Below are 22047 nucleotides of genomic sequence, written 5' to 3'. Positions count from 1 at the left end.
GTTCAAATGAATGGACGCAAAATGATTGTCTTATGTAGCCAGACGATCAGAAATTGCCGCCTACTGAAACGTCTGGGGAAATCTAAATTCAATAAATGGGCTTAAATGGTCAGGGGAAATCTAAATTCAATAAATGGGCTTGGACATAGAGGAAACTACCGGTAACAAACCTACGCCCACTGCTCTGAAAACCAATGCTGATATCATTCTACAGTATATGAAGGACCACCCAAAGTCTTTGCACTGGTTCTGTTATTTTCATATACTGAATTTGGATGTCACCAGACCAGACGTACTGTATCATCATTAAGGCAGAGACCTCCGATTGTCTGGCTATGCAAAGATTACACAATGACAGGAATATCAAGCAACCCATGTGTGCCCTCACAGCAGATGCTGGTGTTGGCTATGAAGTTGCTGATACTCTGTGCGGCCGTGGTCCAGCTCGTTGCTGTTGGTGTATTTGAGCAGGTTGTGGGAGCGCACATAGTACGGCTGGCTGACTCGCTTAACTTGTGGAGTTTACAGGCCAGGCGCAGCATGCACTCCTGCACACTCCAACAATCTCTGATGCAAGGGAATTTCTCTTGCGTGACACTCTTGCGTGACACACCAGAACAAAAGTGTCTGAGAGACCGAGGGCTGGAAATGGGACGTGGGAAGAAGGTGGGGGCGATAATGCAAAGAAAGTGAGGAAACGAGGAAATGGTGACATGCTAGACTAGAGGTTAACAGGCGTTAAGGCGAAGAAGTTGGAGAGCGAGAATCTTTTATGTTAACCGCTCCACAAAACAGATTGCAGTCCAAAGGATATGGATCGCACACCAGCGAGGATGAGTATTGATTGATATATAAGTATCCGACCTCAGGCAGTGGTCGAACCCTGAGATTTTTGAGCTGTACTAGAGTTTGTGGAAATAACATCCACACACAAGGTCGTGCTGCGCAGGCAAAAGCCAATAATCAAGAGGACTAGAATATGATGTTATTACATGGTGGATATCCCTGGGTAATGGGATTTACAGTGGACCAGAAAGCTTTTACTGAACTTGTCATTTTTCTAATATTAGGGAGAGGGACACATAAAGAACACACATTAATTGAACATGTCACTCACTCAGAAGAGCCATTGCAAGTGGGAGTCGAGCGTCTGAATGACTTAAAGTGAAGGACCTTGGGCTCTAATCCTGGGACATCTGCAGAGTTGTTCCCAGCTGTGTCTTTGTTTTAAAGACAAACCCTGTGATTAACTCATTAACTCATTGGATGATTGATGGGTGGATTGCAACCCTTCCACCCAACACCGACGATATGGAGTGCTTTAGATATAAACAGATGCACAGTGTTGTGTTTCTTTGTATGCATGTGTGTCTACATGTGTGTTAGATGTCAGATGAATAATTTCCAAAGTAGCCACACATGACAAACATTGTATCCCCTTGAATTTATTCTGTAGTTTCTCAATCTTATAGGGTCCTACAGGCCGTAGTGGAATTTGCCAAATATAGCAGATCTACAAGTTCATAATACGTCATGTTGCAACGTGTTGTGAGCTTGTAGATCGGCTATTTTCAGCATAGAGATTTGGTGGAGAGGGAAAAAAAGAACGGACCAAGTATAGAGCCCAGGGGAAACAAAGTTTATAGAGTTAAAGTAGTTATGTCTTACTCAGGTAACATTGTAATCATTCATAACAGAGTAAAAAAGTATTTCTACATTATGGTATCACAAAAAAAAATCTTCCACTGTCTACAGGCATTGCTAGGAGACAAAGCCTCTAGGAGTACGGGTAAATTATTATTGCTTCGCAGAAGTTTCCACCATTCTCTTCCAACTTCTTACAGTCTTATTTTGTTCTCACAATGCTTTCTGCTGCCACTGTGCATGGCAGCTTGTGCGTGTTTAGTTCATCAATCCCTATTTGTCAAAGCTGTTTTAATGTCTCTAGTGGAAGATACACAATTCCTGCAATACCTGCATGAGCACAGCCAGAGAATTAGCATCATAATACCGATCATGTATCGAGAGAGAATAGCTTTCAAATAGCTTGAGCACTTAATTCAGGGCATCTCAATATGAAGGGATGGTGCGCCTTGTTGTTCATGAGTATATTATGGGATGCTGAGTGATGGATTCAAAACTGTACGAGGGATATCAATAATACATACTGTTAGGAGCATGGCGCTTGGAGTACCTTTCATCTGCTACCTGCTAAGAGTATAGCAACGAGAGGAGTTCACAAAATTAAATTGTATGGAGAAAAAGTGATTATCTGGTAGAAAACTGTCTCAAACTGGTTATGCAAAAGAAATGAGCAAAACATATTGAATGAATAATTGTTGAATCAAAAGTACACATTTAATCGGTTCCATGTTGTATGTAAAAAAAACAGGGGGAAAAAAACAGAATGCTTGTCTTTGCTCCGTATTATACAATATGTCATTCTGGACACAAGGTTTATGTTTATGGGTGCCAGAGGTAAACTGAGTGATGGCTGTTTCTGACATGTGACCTCGAACCAAGGTGGTTGAAAGAGTGTATGAGAGAAATATGTGTTTTCATGGCTGTATGTACTGTGTGTGTGTGTGTGTGTGTGTGTGTGTGTGTGTGTGTGTGTGTGTGTGTGTGTGTGTGTGTGTGTGTGTGTGTGTGTGCGTGCGTGCGTGCGTGCGTGCGTGCGTGCGTGCGTGCGTGCGTGCGTGCGTGCGTGCGTGCGTGCCAGTCTGTGTGTGCGTGCACGTGTGTGTGTCTAAGTCAGTGGTTCTCAAACTGGGGTCTGGGGACCCCCTGGGGTCCTTGAAGGGGTTCCAGGGGGTCCCCAGCAAAATTAGTTAATATAGCATCAAAATCAGTGAAACCACTTTAACACTATATACATCAGCTATTTGAAAATAGCAGATCTGCAGATCAGCTATATCAAATTTGATGAAAATACAAAAAGATCTGATGGGGGTCCGAGGCGAAATACATTTGGGGGTGTCTGACATGTAAACATTTGAGAACCACTGGTCTATGTGTGTTGCGACCTTGATGCAGCGAGCTTGCTCTGTGGTTGGTCAGTGCTGAAGTGAGCATGGCCAGTGGGCCTTCCTTTGGCCAGCAGTTGATAAGTTCCACCACACGCACAAGCTCCGCCTCCATCCTGAGGTTTCCACAGCAACTCACACCACAGCTCCCAATGACTGAAGGACGCTAACCTATCCTGTACACACACTCACACGTGCACGTGCACATACACACACACACACACACACACACACACACACACACACACACACACACACACACACACACACACACACACACACACACACACACACACACACACACACACACACAGGCACACACATCTAGGGTACAAAAACACAAATACACAGTGACATGCACATACATACACAAAAAGCAATTTTGAAAAATACAATATTTATACATGTGTAAAGCACTAAATGGCTACCTGAAAGGATGTGCCTGCCACACACGCACGCGCGCACACACACACACACACACACACACACACACACACACACACACACACACACACACACACACACACACACACACACACACACACACACACACACACACACACACACACACACACACACACACACAATTACGCTCAAAGAAACCAATATTGAAAAAATAAAATATTTATACGTGTGAAATGCTGTTAATGGAATATTAAAGTGCTGTATGTATAATTTTGTAATAAAATCCAAATGTATTTTGCTCAAACCCCTGGTTGAAACGGTTGAAGCACAAATTTACCAAACTAGTCTAGCATAATGAATCTTAGCTCCACGTGGAAGAGAGATTGACAGGTGCCAGTCATCATATTACGGGCTGAAATTGGTTAGCACCACCATCTTGCACCGCCATCTTTATTGGACACTGTTGCAATTAGCTCTACAATGGACATAAAAGTGATGGATTGTAGCTCTAACCACTTTCAAATAACTAAAACCGAATGGTGCTTGTATGCAATCTCTGTGAAAGCATTTAAATGTCACAGGAACAAATGAAGTTTGACTCATCGGTTGAGAGCCAAACGTGCGCGGTTAAAAGCGGTACAGTTAGACAACACAGCATCTACAGACTACAATCCTTTTGTTTCCCATGTCATTAATGATAAGATTAATTATGAGATTTTATAAAAAATATATATAATTTGACAGCCCTTATTTTAACTACATGATCCCTAGCGTCCCTATACTCTGGGGCAATCATTCACCGGACATTGATATCTACAAGCTCACAACGCATTGTGTTGTGTGGCGCGTTGTGAGGATGTCATATTTTCGGCAAAGAGATTCGGTGTCGTGGGGTTCTGCCCGCGCTCCAGCTCTCCAGCTCCAGCCACTATTTCAGTCAATAAAAGGTCTAAAACAATGAAAGCAGAGGAGGGGGTTCATAACTTGGGTGCCTGTTGTATATGAGCTCCTTTTGAGCCATGAGGACTCGAGTTTGAATCCGACTCCTGGTCTTGTCTCGCATGTCTGTCTGCCCTTTGTCTCCTGTCACTCTACTACACTTTCCTAGCTCTCAGATAAGAAAGTGTAGAGCAAACGGCTGGACCGATAAAAACCTAATTTCTAGTGCACGCTGCCAATAGGACAGTGCCAAAATATATTTTTTACATATTATGAATATTATTTTGGTGTGTGAATATCTATATATACAATTGAGAAAAGTCAGCACTTCCTGTCCCCCGCTGAAGCCACCCCTATCTATATATACAAACCCCCCTGGACAGGAAGTGAGGTCAGACAACACACTCCATATTTGGGCATAGCTCCATTCACATTTTGTGAATTGAATGAATTCGGTCTAGAGTTCTGGCCGCTATGCGGCATCTGAGTCATAGTGACGGGGATCTTGTCAGAGCACCAGTTGTACTTGTCTATCTGTGTCGCTTTTGTGCCCATATATGGAGATCTCTGTATCTGTCTGTCTATCTGTGTCCCTTTGTTGCCCATATGGTGATCTCTGGTTTGTTTATGGTTATGTCTGAGTGATAGTGACGGGCCCTATATATGGCCGCATCGGGTTTGTTTATGGCAGTGATATTCAACTGGAGGCCCACAGGCCAAATCCGGCCCCAGCAGAGCTTTCTTGCCGCCCCTGGAACACATTCCATATTCCAATGTAATAATAAATTGAACTAATTGTTATTGGATGGTTGGCTGTACAGGATGACCATTTTGAATGTTTATCATAACCGTTAACCGAAGCTTGTTAATGGCTCATCAACCATTAACCGATAAGAATAAAAGGTGGGCTACTATTTAGAATTAGTGACCTACTCAGGGTCCCAAATTAAAACCCACCAGTATTGCATTTGCAGTTAAAACACTGCTACAACCTAAATGCGGGTAAATGTAATCTTTGGTGACAAGTCACCCATAAGAAAATACACCTCACTTCATATGTACTTACAGCAAGTAAGTAAGTACTTCTCACTACTTTCAGAATAATGTAGCTTTCAAGTAGTTCAGCAATTTCTTTTTTCACCATGTAGCTGGGTACCTTGGCAAAGGATACATTGTTACATTTCTGTGACGCATCAACATACAAGGGCGCAACAGATGAGTTCTGAGTGCAGTTCATCCATCACAAACCATCCATATATAACTATTTCTGGGTCTTGAGTGGATGTTGTCCACTTACACCAAAGAAATAATTCACCTGGATTCTGTCAATCTTCCATGTTCTCCATCTTCATCCACTTCAAACACATCATAAGAGCTTGTGCTCTTATCAGCCGGGTGCTCAAAACAAAAGCAAAAGCATTTCATTCATACGAACATGTAAACACTTCACATTGCCAGCCTGACGCTTCAATGCCAATGACCCGTGCGCAGAACACACAGACATATCTACTGCCTATTTCCTTTTAATATCAAAATGTAAGCCTGTGCACTATAAAGGACTGGCACAGAAATGATCCTATCAAACATCAAAATGCATAAATGCAGTATGAAGCAGGCCCTACTAATTCATATTGGACATATGTCCATTGTTGTGTCCTGTCGGACCTATATAGCACACAAAAAACTGTGAAACGTTTAACCATTAACATTTTGTTCATTTCTGTTGTCACGGTCTTGTGGCCCCCCAAGTCATTTTTATAATTGTAAGCCCCTGCCTAATCTAGTTTAATGTCCCTGGTTTATGGTTATGTCTGAGTCATAATGATGGGGCGGTACTCAGATCCACTGAGTAAGCAAGACTGACATCATCATAATCATGATGTCTGAGATCCACAAGGAAGCCACAACGTTATATTAGACATTGTCTTGTTAGTATTATTGATTGTGTATTATTATTGATAATCCACAGTGTAGAGCAGCGATTCTCAACCTGTGGGTCATTGACTCTGGGCCCACTGGTGAGGGTCGAGAGGATATTGCAAGTAGGCCCCCAAAAAAATTGTAGGGAACACAATCCATTGATTCATTATTAGATTAAACATGCTGTGAAAATGCATGTGGCCGACCCATCTGACCACTTAACACGGCAGCCATTTGGCTTTTCAATCCAGAAAAGGTTAGGAACTATACCTGTGTAGACACAAAGGAAACAGGGAGAGAGAGTCGGGGAGTGACAGGCAAGCAAAGGTCTGCCGGGGCTTGGGAATCGAACCCCCGGACTCGCTGTCAGGCCTATGGGTATGCGTCTTAACCACTCGGCCATCGGCGCCCCAAGGAATTAAACAAAAGATTATGTGCTCCTGGGAATACCTCCACTAACCTGTCATATCCTCATGGTAACCTAGCAACTCCTGCAGTGGAACACTGACCAGGACCAGATCTGGGGTCAGAACTGGTGGGAAGAGAAAGATAGTGTCAACACACACGCACGCATGCAAGCATGCATGTATGCATGCACGCGCACGCGCGCGCCTACACGCACGCACGCACGCACGCACGCACGCACACACACACACACACACACACACACACACACACACACACACACACACACACACACACACACACACACACACACACACACACACACACACACACACACACACACACACACACACACACACACACACACACACACACACACACACACAACCGAGCACTCACACTTGCAAACGAATGCGCGCGTGCACCTGCACGCCCATATGCATACTAGATGCATTCAAGCACAAATGCAAACCCACCCACACACACGTCCCACCGGGAAGGATTCTGTGAACTGACATGAGCACAGTAAGCACTACACACAGGAAGAGACATGCCTGTATTGCAGGGTTGTATATACCTTTATGTGTATGTGCCTCTGAGAAGAGCCAGCCACTTTGTCATCGTGGCAGCTTGGTCCTACGGAGAAAGACAGGGAAAGAGGGAGAAATGGAAAAAGAAATTGAAACAGGGAAAATAAGAACTGGAGCTTCACGAAGGGGTGGAAACTGGTTGAACGAAGAGGCGAAACATGAAAGAGAAAAAGCATTTATACTCATCTAAAGCTATAAAAAGATGGGATGTGGCTATGGTTATTTCAGACAAATTACAGACCTCTTTGGTTCATCCATTTGGTTGTCGGTGTAGAATCAATAACTAACCTGGGTGTCTTCCTGCATGTGCTGCCCTCCACTGTAGCCTACAGACTCCATTTGCCATAGATTGTTTGTCAGTTGGCTAATCAGCACAAACACTTTAAGAGCTAAGAAGGTCGATAACAGCCTCGAAAACAAACTACTCTTTCTACTGATACTCAGATAAAAGGACACAGATTAAACGCCCTGGATTCACATCTTTACCTGTGACAACAACAAAAAAGAAACCCACAGGACAACAATAGTTCATCCAAAAATGTTGGGTGGAAAAATGGAGATGGAGAGACAAAGTCAAGTAAATGTAAGTAGACTTGGGAACCAATGGTTCTCGAGCCATGTGATGTGGCACATAGGGCAGGAGCCTATCTCCTGTTTCTGTGTGAGGTGGCTTGATGTACAACATACATGGGCAACTGGCGGCCCGGGGGCCACATGCGGCCCCCACCTTCACTTAATGCGGCCCGCAAGTTAATATCGGAATACTGATATATTATTGATTTCAGCTGTTACAATTCCAAACATGACCCACTTTAATTACTTCAGTCTATATTATTAGCTTAATGACTAGTATTAAAATTCTATTGTCTTGTTTATGTCCAATGTATTTGTACGTTAACATAAGTATAACTAAATGCATTTGAAATTAAATAAAAATGTTACTTTTCAGGATTCCAATTCAAAAATAGCAAAAAATAAATCTGGATTCCAATTCAAAAATAGCAAAAATAGCAAATCTACATGCTCAAAACGTGTCGCGGTGCGACGCGTTTTGAGCTTGTAGATCGGCAATTTTTGCTACTTTTGTGTGACATAGAATGGCGAAGTACGGCATTCGTTTGCGAAAAAAGTCAAAATACGGAGATAAGCGGTGTCTGCCCACCAGTATATATATGCAATGTGGCCCTCTAGAGTGAGTGTGGAAATATAGTGGCCCTCTCCAACATCAAAGTTGCCCACCACCCCTGATGTACAAGTACATCCCTCAGCCATGGTGTACAAGTACAAGTACACCCACTGGACATGACGCTGGTAAGTTGCAGGGAGAGACAAAGAATGCTGTGAATACCAAACCATCTTCCTTTTCTAACTTCCATCACCACAGAGAGGCTTTGTTGGACTGCAAAGGAGGCTAAAGGCATTTCAGTCTGTATAATAAATGAATATTATAAAATATGGATGCAGTGCTTCCAAAACATTTCTGGCAAACGCAGAGGCCAGACATAAACCTTGTAAAGGAAGTATAAAGAACATACCAAACGCAGTAGGTTAGCCTAATAGTGTACCCGTTGCAGTTTACAAATGGGAGTATTTTCTGGTCCCCAGGGGGAGGTGAAAATGCATTTACAGCTTCACCCAGCTGATGCCTGCTCAGATGGCTGTGATGAGCACACAATAGCTGTTAGGGATTAACCTATTCAATCCGGAAAAGCATCTGTGCCATTTTAGATTTGAGCTATAACCATTATTTGATACTTTGGCTATTTAGAAATGTGTGCAAATCTTTGCACATATATATTTTTAAAGCTAACACAATGGAACAAAATATTTGACAAATGTTCGCTTTAAAATATATATATATATATATATATATTCAAAGATTTGCCCACACACGATAAAAAAAGCAGATCTACAAGCTCATAGCGCGGCACTTTGACCTTGTATATCTGCTATTTTTGAATAGCCAAAGAAATCAAAAATGACACAGATGCGTTCCCGGATTGAATGGGTTAAATGTCTTCCCAGGGACACTTCAACACATATACTGGGCGAGTCGAGGGTCGAACAAGCTACCTTCCGATTCCCAGGCGGCCTCTCTACCCACTCAGCTAATACCGTGCCAAATACATCATGATACATAATGACTTGACTTTAATTATTATGATATCTTTGTCTTGGGATAGCAACCAGGTCAAATTATGCATTTCTGATGAATATCTCCTCAGTTTCCAGACAGAGGTGTTACATTTTCCAGTAGTGAAGACTGGGAGCTACAGTTGATAAATATGATTCTGTCTGCGGCATGATTCAATTCACATCCAGGAAAACGATGAAATAGAGAATGATGGTGAAAATAGACCCACCAGCTGTGACTGTGACAAACCCTAAGTCTATGATACATGGATACCATTTTACAGAGACGTAGACAGAGAACTTTGCCAACAGTATTTTATCATAGTGATTTTTAAAAACCTATTTTCCACTTTGTTGTTATACTGATTTTGCTCAAATTCCCAATCCCCATCCACTGGAACACATGAAGTTCATGATTCATAAAACCATAAAATATGTTGCAATCCGTATGTCTACCTCCTGAAGTGTTTTGCTCCTTGAATGCACAGAATGTATTGCATTGTGTTGATTTAAACCTAGCCTACCCTATTCTGAGCATGTCACAATAGACGGAAATTCGACGAAAATGGGTGAACATTTAGAGTGGCTATTTTCGGTGAAGAGATTTAGTATAGAGGGAAAAATAAGTATAGAGCCCCAGGGAACTCTGGGTGGTATAGAGTTTAAGTGGTTAATAATAACAAAACAGAACATGTATCACATCTTTACAGTTCCTCCCAAGAGTAAAAATGGGATTTTTTTCCCACACTCAAAGGTCTGACGACAGGTATATTTCACTAACCTGCCATAAATACTGGAATGAGTTCTTGCCGTATAGGTTTGATTTATGGAAAAAACAAACACACAGAGGGGGTACATTTTCTTAACCACTTAAACCCAAACTTCTTCATACACAAATAACGAAAATAGCAGATCTACTAACTCACAATTAATGCATCACATTGCGACGACTTGTGAGCTTGTAGATCGGCTATTTTCTGTATGTTTTTAAAATATCTATAAATTGACACATTTTGGACGTTTGCCCAAAATAGAGATGCAGGGTTAATGTGGTTAACATACATGTTAAATTGTCACATTATCAAAAATGATTATCAAAAGGAAATTCATGTATTTAATTCAGTCTGTCCAGAAGCAGAGACCGGCCATAAAAATGAAAGACCAGAGGGTGGGGGACATGACATCAAAAACAGAGGCATAGATTCCCCCCTTCCTCCTCAGCAAATCGAACCCTGCTACTACAGTAAGTACTTTTTAATTTGCGGGGCATTCAATGAGGTGATGGAGGGTTAATAGGCTATGACTAACCTGAGACCGTGACGAACTTCAAAAAGCACTGTTGCTACCCAGTGAGCTGAAAATCTAATATATTTTGCATGGATCCCATTACTAATGCATGCAGCGGCGGGCCAAAAACATACGTTTCTGGGCTGGAGAACGGTCCTGCTGTGTCAGGGCGCAGCATGCTAATGTTTAAATGGTTGGCATGGATAAAAATGTGTGAAGTGCAGTTGGAGACAAACGCCTTGGGACAGCAGAGTGGAAATGTTCACCGCTGTTGCTGTCAGCGAATTCACATTTAACACCTGGCATGGATAATGTGTCAGGTTACCGTCAGTGTCAAAAGCACACGTGTGCTGGTGCGATATTGGTTATTTTTACTGCATACATGCTTGCGTCTGCATGTGACTACTTTTCACCACTTACTGTATTGTTGTACTGTAGGTGGCAGCTAACCACTTAAATCCTGAATGACCGGAGTCCCACATTTCCCCTCTACATAAACATGTTTACAACATGCTTACAGGTTGTGTATTTTATTTTATTTTTTTCCCTGGCAGAGGGAGTGTAGCTCCCAGGATTACTTAGATAATTGGCACTGGGTGAAAAAATGGGTTACAAAAATCGTGGGATAAAAATAAAAAGGTTGTGTAGCGACACGTTTCACGAACATTCACCCCAGAATAGGGACGTAGTGTTTTGTACAGCAGCTATTTTCAGCGAATGTTGCCCCCCAGAATATGCATCCTAGGGTTCAGGTGATAGAGACTAAAGCCACTATCTCAGTCAGTAGCCTCCTTCAATAACTTGGCAGAACAATAAATAACTAGAAAACATGCTTCTCAAAGCACAGGTCTCCGCCAGGTCAGGTATTGGACAGATCCATCTTGATCACATGAACATAGAGATACTGTGTACCAATTTGTGTGAAGTTTTACAAGAATCTGCCTCCTGGTGGCGCTATAACAGGCCCATGTGGGGCAGAGGTTCTGCTCTGGCATCCAGGGAGTATGTGTGCACAGTTTCACGTCGATCGGGCCAACGATGCCAGAGATGAACTGGCTCGCAGACGGAGGGACACAGCGACACACGGACGGACGGACGGACAGGGTGCAAAACATAGTCTCGGCCATGCCTTCAGCCTGGTGGAGGCAATAATAACAAGGAGAAGAAATAAATAATTTAGGAGAGTCCTGTGTGATGTGATGTAAAGGTCACATGAAAGAGCATGTGCAGGTACTTCAGGAAGTGAAGTCAAATGCTACAAAACATAACACTGTCTCCTAAACAAGCGTGTGACCTTTACGCTGTTCCCTCTGTCTGCTTTGGCTTTCTAGTCCCCCGTTTCATACCCCAGAAAGCAGAAATGCCAAGAAGTAATCATCTAGCCTACTAACAGTACTATCTCAGTGTCAATCTTCTTCTGTCACTCATCACAACTCAGAGGGGTGACCGGGGGGTTGGTTGGCAGTGGCACACAGCTATTTTCTGGTCCGTTGAAGGTCACAGAAATGAATATGTTTGCTTTCTTGACCTGCACGCATCTACTATTGTTAAAACATCTGAAAGTCACTAACTTGTGTGTGAGGGTGACATTTCTGTTTTATAGGCCTTGTCAGTTTAATTGCATTGCTAGGGAACAGCTTAGGTCCAAGTTTATTTCCTGTCAGCGACTGATAGGGAGCCAGAGGCCCTGGTTGCCCCAGGTTCGATTCCAGGCCAGGTCAGCATATGTGTCGATGAAATGAAATTTGTCCCTGAGCAAGACTCTTAACCCCTAATTGCTCACAGGTTCTCATTGGAAACAAGACCGCAAGGACTTTCATGAACGACCTGTTAAAAGGAATTATCCTTAACACTGCAACAGGAAATAACAGGACCCATTTAGAATGTTTATGTTGCGTGTAAAAGTCTATAGTATTGAAAGTAAAAAGAAGTGATATGTGGACGTATTATAAAACTGTTACAGATGGAATGAGTTACTTCTAGTGAATTAATTTCTCAAGAGAGACCTTTTTAAGTTTTGCTAAGAATTGCTAGTTAATAGACGTGAATCAGCTCCATATATATACATATATAAGATGAGAGATGGTAGCTGTCTAACATAGTTTAATTACAAAGTTGGGTCAAATTGAGTGGTGTTGGCTGGCACACTGATTTTGGGATTGTGTGGAAGGAACTATCATCTAACTATCATGAAAACATCATGATAGTTTTCTTGTTCAAGGACTTTAACTGTTCATGCATTTTTGTTGGTGTATTTTGAGAGATTAAAAACTATTTTTGAAAGATTAAATAAGATGCTTATATTGTTAGTTAATGATAATTATTATTATGAATGGTCAGTGCCAAAAGTAATTAGACATTCCTACTGATGAATTGCTTAAAACTTTTGTTTGGTAAATGGGCGGATATTCTCTTAACCACTTTGTTTAGAGAATATTGTCACACAGCAACAAGAGCTGATCTACAAGCTTATGCATTGTGAGCATAGATTGGCTATTATGGGAAACATTTCTGCCTATAATTCAACTTTTCCATTTTCGTTTTGGTTTCTATAGGTTGCTTCATTTTTTGTAACTATAGAATTTGAACATTGTGCCAACCAACCCTGTGATGTGGTTGATTGGTACAAATGCACATGACTTTATTCACAAATCACCTTATTTGAAATGTTTTTTTTGTGTACATAAAAAAAATATTTATGAATAGCCTTAAACGCCTTAAACTCTCATCTGCTTCTGGTTAGAATATTCGGTAACACTTTACTTATAGGTTGGGTCTATAATGCATTATAATTAGGTGTATAATGTATTATAATGCACTTATAAGGCATTATAACACTCTTATAACAGTGTTTATAACGTATTATAAGTGCTAGTCATAATGCATTATAAGCTCAGTGGAACAGCACATTATAACTACCTACCTACTGTACTAAGTGTCTTTGTTATAAGTTGCTATGCATAATTATAGAAATATATAACAAATGTTAGGAAGCATTATGAGTGCATTATAAATGTGATTATAATGCATTATAGACCCGACCTTTTAGTAAAGTGTTACCTGGTAGTTATAATGTGCTGTTCCACTGAGTTTATAACGCAGTATGACCAGCACTTTTAAATTACATCATTATCAATTATAATAAACCTTGTTATAAGCTGTTATGCTGCAACAGAGAGATCCTCTGTTACTTGTCATTTGCACATGTACCTTATTTATTTATTGATTTATTAATTGCATAGCATATGGTCACTTTAACCAGTCCACCGGTGGAGACGGCATGTTTGGGGATAATCTGGCAAGTGCAATATGTGTGCTATGAGTGCAATAGAGACTAAGTGAAATGTGTGAGAGGTGCAATATGGGTAATGCTAAGTAATGATTGAAAGCTTAACATGTACGACGTTTGGCTGTTCTGTTTGCCAGTGTAATTGGGCTGGACCAAGTCAGAAGGTCAGAGGGGGGTGTGTAATGTGTATTTGGACTTGCTAGGGATATTGTGTAATGTTGTAGTATGAGAATCATTATTGGTGTAGTTCATGGAGTTTTAAGATATTTTATGAGAGTTAATGTTATATGAATTTCTGTATTTGTATATTTATGTATTTGTTGATCTACCCCTTAACATGGTGGAGTCTTAAGTCCAGACTAATTTCTCCAGCTGAGTATAAAAGGCTGCCAGTAACAAACAGATTGAGTTAATGGTAGTATGAGAGCCAGGCACCACCATGCCACCTGTGTTGGAGCTCCTGTGTTTCTAACATAAATTATCCCAGAGAAATCCTTCAGAGTGTGAAAAGTGTGCCAACCAATCCCGGTCCCCCTACACTACCGTCCCTACATGTATTTTGAGCATGTTATTGTAGGCAAACTTTTCAAATGTTTTCAAAAGTCTTCAAACATTTTCAAAAACATTCAAGAGAATAAATAACATGCCATTCCGACAATTTCTTTTTAGAATTAAAGCTTGAAAACAGGTGGGAATATATTAAAGTCCCCCTCTTTTCTCATAAAAGAAATAAAAAAATACAAAACTTGCACTCAACTATTAGAAAGTGTGACTCAGTGAGAAATGAAAGGTCAGAAACATGGCCCAGAATACAAAAGGATGTTATCTTGCTCAAGGACACACAGGCAAGGTTATATACTGGGGATCAAACCAGTGACCTGGAGTAAGGCAATGAGACCACTCCACCACCAGAACCCAGATCGTTATGGGTACATTGCTACCCTGTGGCAAATATAAATATTTTATTAGCCTGTTGCGAAAATAAATGTTTCATCAGCCTGTTGCCCATGTGTGAGAAGTGCTACCTGGATGTTCTATGCAGCAGGAGGGAGATGCAGACAGACACCTGACAAAATAAATGAAACATCAAAGTCTGAGCGAAGGAGTGTTGTTTACACTTATCATGTCCTTTACTTTGAGCAACGTTAGCTGTGCATTCAAAAGCCAACCCTTTTTGGAATGTTTTCACCCTCACACCTGAAAAACAAGTTGTTACTTGGCTTTATTTTATTTTGTAAATTTAACTTGTTTCAAATCGGTGTTATGTATGCACAACAGAAGAATATATGTGCAACAAGATATTACAGCCAAATGATAATACTCTTTACATTTGTGTTACTGGCTTCCTTATTTGAATGACACTGAGCTGCATTGGAGCAGTCAGCCCAGATGGGTTATCTGGTACGCTAACCATGACCCAAAGATCAAAACGTGAAGAACTAGATCTTTGCCCCCCTTACTTTACGAGGATAGATCATGCATATTGAATAATTTGTATTATATGAATCATTATGTGTTTTTTATGAGCCTTAGCGCACATCTGAATACATTATTAGTCCGTTGCAGATATGTGGGCAGAGCTTCCTGAATATTTTAGTTGCGGGAGCGACACACACTATATATACTACAGTACAGTAAACTGCCAGAACACCAACCCAAAGTGTCACATTCAGATGTTATGCTTTATTTGCTTCTGTGTAGGTGGTTCTACCTGGATTTAGCTTGGGTGAGGCACATACACTTTCCAAGAGTGTGCACACACACGCACATACACACTATGCTTTTGACTCTAACATGGGCAATGGACTGGAACCCCACTGCATGTCCTTGCAGGAGACAAGCACGTATACCCTCAGACATGCACACGCATGCACACACACACACACACGTGTGCATGCGCGCGCACACACACACACACACACACACACACACACACACACACACAGCTACACTTCTCCTAACTCACTTGCCAGTGGTGTAACCGTACGTCTGTGACTCTATACTCCTGCCCTTGTGATAATGCTTCTTTGTGAACTGCAACAGAGTGGAACATCTGTCACTCTCTCACACACACACAATGCCTGATTTATACTTAGCATGTAGCCGATCTACAGTTTCTCGCACAATTGTTATACTTTTCTTATGTTTCTTGCACTATTTGATGTCGTATGAAGCGCTTTGTTTTAACCCATTAAGACCTGAGGCCGATTAAAAAAAAACAATGCATAAAAAATATATGTATTCAAAGATTTTCACCATTTTTCTTTTTTTTTTCAAAAATAGCAGATATACAAGCTCGGTGCCGCGCTATGAGCTTGTGTATCTGCTATTTTTGAATAGCCAAAGAAATCTTAAAAAGGACCCGGATGCGTTCCCGGTCTAAAGGGTTAAAAAGTGCTATAATAGCAAGACCACACATTTTAGGCCATGAAGGCATGATGAGGCATTGTCTCTTCCTAACCACATAACAGATTTAAGTAATGAGAGAGATAGGTATACTGTAGCTGTCCCTTGCATGTGTGTGCCCCCATTATTAAATCTGTGTCCACTGGCCCCAAAGCTGATGTCATCTTCAAACTTTAAAATGTCCAAACACGTCACATTGATCCGTGTGGCAGGAAACTGGGACTTTCCCTCCCCGAGGCTGGTACAGTACAGTGTGAACGCACCCACCCACACACCCACACACCCACACACACACACACACACACACACACACACACACACACACACACACACACAGACTAACCTACTTGATGTTCTCGGTTGTCAGTGTGGACTCTGGAGAGTCATACACACCAGAACACCACACACTACTTTGTGCTCCTGTTCTGGACTCTGACATGAGCGATGGACTGGAAATGATACACGAATCCCTCAGGCCTGTCCTTAAATATTTGGTTGTGATGTCCAGCCTGAGAAATAGAATGGCAGCGCTTCTATCCTTGGGCACATATACACTGGTAGATAAATACACACACCAACCTTATTTGATCCATTTGTTGAACTTGGAACAGGGGATGAACTGATGAGTGTTGTGTCTTTGTGATGGACACACACAAACAAACACACTCAACCTCACACTATGTTGTCACTGTGGAGCCACTGTGTTGTTGTGAGCAATGGATTGGAACGGCCCCTCCGACTGACATGAGCACATGCACACACACACTCTCGCTGTCTCTTTCGCATGCGCACCCTGTCGAGGGCAATAGACTGGAACGTCACGTCCATGTGGCTAGCGTGCATGTGCACAAACATACACACATAAAAAAACGTGCGCACACACGCACATGGTACACTACCTTGACGTGCTATATAGATTGGAAAGAGCCATCTTTCCGGCTGACCTCAGCAGTCAGCTCTCTGACCACAGCCAAATCCTCCTCCACTCTCCTCCATACAAAATGCTGCCGCACGTCCACCAGCACAAGCACAGTCAGGCATACATTCTGAACACCTGTGATGGAAAGTAACTAAGTACAATTACTCAAGTGCTGGACTTAAGTACAACTTTTTTTTTCTCAAGTATTTCAATTCTTCAATACTTTATATTTTTTACTCCACTACATCTCAGAGGCTATTATTGTACTTCTACTCCACTAGTTATTTGAAACCATATATGGAGATCTTTGAAGCGATCAATATGACATCGTTGACGTCATAGACTGGCCTCAACACTGACAACGGGTACGACAGGTATTGCATGGGCATGCATTCTGGTGGGCATCATACTACTTACTAGCTATTTTATTATAAAGTTAGGCCCGGCCTATTTGGGGCCATGCATTTCGGGAACAATGCAAGTGCACAATGCATTTATACTGCTATGTGGCAATAATGTTATGCGAAGGCCAATCCGTGGAGCCAACGGTTTGGGTTAGCCAATCATGGAAGAGGGAAGCTGACGCATACAATCTCCCGTCGAACGGATGCTGTCCGAATTATGTCAGGGACACATTTTGTGTGACACACATACACATCGTGATTCCGTGAATGATAGTATAGATAGATATAGATACAAGTTTAAAAAAATAGGAGATACTTCTGTAACCTATTGTCATTGTACACACAAGGTTTGCCACTGATCGGTCCAGCAGTTTGTCCAGACACACACACACACACACAGACCCTGTCGGACGGCTAGCCTCGTGCAGAGCCATAGTATATGTGCCTGGAATACAACATGGGGAAAACACCCATTTAACACATCCATGCATGCACTCACATACTGTAGTTAAGAACAGCCAATACTTTGTAGCCACAGACACACACACAGAGTTCGGAGGATACTGATCCAACTCCTCCTCAGTAAAATCAGGCATCTTCCCATCTTGTCTTTGTTTTCTGGTCCTTTCTTCCCTTCTCTTACCTCTAATTCCTCTCTTTGGCTTTTGTCTGAAATCCTCTCTTCTCTTATTCTTTGTTAGTCAGCCTAACACCCTACTGAGACAAAGTTTCACTATCATCACCCAGAACGGCAAGCTCTATGCAATGCAAATGACCTGGGGTGTGTGTGTGTGTGTGTATGTATGCAAGGGTGTGAATCAACGAATGTATGTGGGACAAAAAGAGTGTTTATTTGTGGAAAGCTGAGGAGAGGCAGTGGAAACCTGTGTTTGTGACCTCCATTCCTGGCTGCATGGCACATTGGTTAGAGTGGCTGGATTGAGTGGCTATTGCAAAGCACTCAGCCATCCATCGACCCATAGACATTGATCTGCCAACTCCCATGACCCTGAATGGCTGCTCAGTATGCAACACACAAACAAACACATACACACACACACACACACACAGAAATTCTTGGCTAATTCTTGGTGATCAGATTCCAAAAGTTAATTGACTGGAATCAGTCCAGGATAGAATACGTAAACTGAACAGTTGCACAAGTTATAATTTGGAGGCTAAATTATATTATATATATATATATATATATATATATATATATATATATATATATATATATATATATATACATATATATATATATATATATATATGAAATTAATGTGAAAGAAAATGTTGATCAGATTTCACATTTTAAATGATCTGTCCGGGAAACATCCCTGCAGGCATATAGACATAACATACACATAAACCGTAATCCAGGCAATTGGACACACAGATAAGGATGGGAAATTGGATTCACATGCTCAGATATAAGACCTTTATAGTCTGTTATTGCAACAGGTCTGCAGAAGATGCATACTAATATTAAACAAATGGGATCTGCCACTCAGTGTGGCATGTGAATAAACATTTTGTTTAATGTTGGCCAGCATCCCCCAGGGGTTTATACTTGGTCCCCTGCTTTTTCCCCTCTACACCAAATCTCTTTGCTGAAAATAGATTATTATGATATAATGGATTTGCACCAAATGTTCCCCTATTTGCACCAAATGTTCCCCTATTTGCACCAAATGTTCGCCTATTTGCACCAAATGTTCGAGGGTTACAGGGTGTGGCACTTCCTCATTCACAGAAATTACTCGGCTACATCCTTCCTTGTTAACAGTTAAAGAAATTGTAGAGTCAAATAATTAAAATAATTATTAATAAGTACAGCTCACCAAGTACCTGCACAATCCAAAACCCATAATCCCTGATCTTGATAATGATCATATTTTTACTGTTTAGTGATTGTCATGTGAATTACAGATGTATTTATTCAAGTGGAGAATGTTGGTCCTCTACAAACATTCTACCAGAGATTACTAACATGAACCATAGTGGTTCTTTGGTAGAATATTTACACTTTTTATGTTCTACTTAACTATATATATAAATTTGGCTTCCATGGGAATCCGCAGAGACTTTAGTCTTTCACTAACAATTACATTCCTTTTCATAATCTGTACTTAACAGCAAGGAGAGCACAAGATCAAAGCGTAACGACCTCCCTGCCCCAGGGCCCATTAACAGCTCTGTGGCCTGTAGCCCATAACACACGTGCAAGTACACGCACACACACACACACAAACGGCTTGTGAAAGATACAAAATTAGCTATGTATATCTATATTCAATACTGTGAAGAATATTGCCTATGGTGACCAATATTGCAATATTCTATATTATTGCGTATCGGCCTGAGACGAGCGCTAACACCATCTTGCTGATCGATCAAGCGGAAGTCCAGGTCATACAATTGGGGTCCATATCCGCAGTGAAAGCTTTTATCATATAGATCCTATAGCAAGCTGCTAAATGCTGACCGATGGAAATCGTGGCCTGTTGATTTAACATTCGGTCGGTCACAATACTTACACCTCGCAGTAAGATTGTAGTTCAAGATATGAAATTCATCATCATAAACTGGCATCGGACTAGGACTGAATGTATATAGCATTTACAACAGGTAGAAAATCAAGTTGGACTGGTATGCATTTTTAGGTGTTTAAATTCAGTTTAGTGGCATCCTGAAACATGATCTAGATATCTTTTATCTGCAGGAATGGCAGGTGTAAAAGGATCTGTGCAATAACATTTTACAGATGGCTATTAAGATTCGCGGGGGGGGGGTTCACCTAAGCACTAGAAACGTGATGCCTGGTTTAGTAGGGCATATTGTCCTGGCTGACCTGCACATGTGCACATGTGTACTTACATCAAGCTGGCTGATACACATTCTGCGTAGTGTGCCAAATATGAAAGCATTCATCCACTGGAGCACAAAACCTTGCCGATCGATAACCTCCACTGGACAGGATCCAATCAAGTTCACAGTTTAATTCCAAACCCTATTGGATAGAAGAGATGTCTGCAAACTTGGACCTATGCATTGTTTCACTCTATTTTGCGCCTTCGTTCTATCAGACCCTCTTCAGAGCATACATAATTCATTAAGGGACCATGTATGCTCTGATGGTCTGATAGCCTGAAAGCTCAAAGTGAAACACTGCATAAGTGTGCAGGAATCAGTTTGGACTCATTGATGCACCTTAGCAAAGCCTTAGCCCGGGAGGAGCGGTGGTTATCCTGCATTATCTATCAAAATCTTGCTTGAAATATTTTCAATGACAACAATGGAGTAAATGGATTGGGTCGAGGTTGTATGAAGGGCAAACATGGCACCCAGAAAGGGATGATTTTAGTTAATGTTTGATCCTTGCTCTCAGCACACATCTTGATCTTCCATCAACATGATACCATGACGCATTAGATCCCACACGTCAAACTAAAAATCAGGTAGCATCAGAACAAAATTACTTTGAAATAGAGGCTCTAAGAAAACAAAGATGACCATATTGTTAGGAGCAGGTGTTCGTTCTAATCTAATTTCCGTAATGACATTTTCAGTCATTTGCAACTCCCCAAACAGCCACACTCAAAAGCATTTTCCCCATCGCCATCATGGAAACATACCTGATGAATGCAAATCCAATATACAATTTATCATGAGATAAGACGCCTTAGACTAGAGAAACTGGACTTTGCCAAACCTCAATTCATGTCAGACTTTTGTTCTACGCTCACCCCGACTGAGTTGCACTCCGACATTATATTATGCACAATAAAGACACAAAGATGCAAGTCAAGAATGGGTTTATATTTGTCCAATTTAGCATAAATGAAAAATTTTAAGTGGATGATGAAAAGAAAAGGCATTACAGGCCTATAATGATCAATATATTAAACGGAGACACACTGACATCTTCTGGGCTTTATTGTGAACTGCCACCAACTGCTGGCCGTGCCACTAATCTCTGGTCACTCATTTTCCAATTCTGTATGCATATGTAACTACACATTTACCAGCGGTGGACAGTAAAAAAGTGTATTTGCTTGAGTAATGTACTTAAGTCGATTTTTTGAGTATTTGTACCTTACTTGAGTATTAGTATTTTTTAATACAATGACTTTCACTACATTTCAGACACAAATATTGTAATTTTGACTGCACTACGTTTCTAGGAAGGGAAAAGGTACATTGGGCCGTATTTTCGCCGTTGCCTTACCGAAGCAACCTCCATTTTTTACTATTTTTAAACACATTTTCAAATAGTTCCAACTAGCCGATCTACATCGAAAATCCATGTTGATGCTTCAGT

The 22047-nt window shown here is 41.2% G+C and overlaps 1 protein-coding gene across 1 annotated transcript; it reads right to left on the bottom strand.

The window, feature by feature from the left end:
• Positions 1–344: 344 nt before the first annotated feature.
• On the bottom strand, positions 345–20624 carry mab21l3 (mab-21-like 3; the record flags this gene model as incomplete). The annotated part of the gene is given in 9 exon segments (XM_084084248.1): positions 345–434; positions 436–512; positions 1024–1060; positions 3027–3056; positions 3060–3089; positions 3091–3142; positions 16748–16849; positions 17310–17404; positions 20604–20624. Coding segments are annotated over 9 exon segments (534 nt in total).
• Positions 20625–22047: the final 1423 nt, after the last annotated feature.

Source organism: Gymnoscopelus microlampas (genome assembly GCF_963454915.1).
Source record: "Gymnoscopelus microlampas genome assembly, chromosome: 17".
NCBI classification, from domain to species: domain Eukaryota; kingdom Metazoa; phylum Chordata; class Actinopteri; order Myctophiformes; family Myctophidae; genus Gymnoscopelus; species Gymnoscopelus microlampas.
The sequence above is the reverse complement of the archived record's forward strand: the minus strand, read 5'-3'. Positions and strand labels throughout refer to the sequence as shown.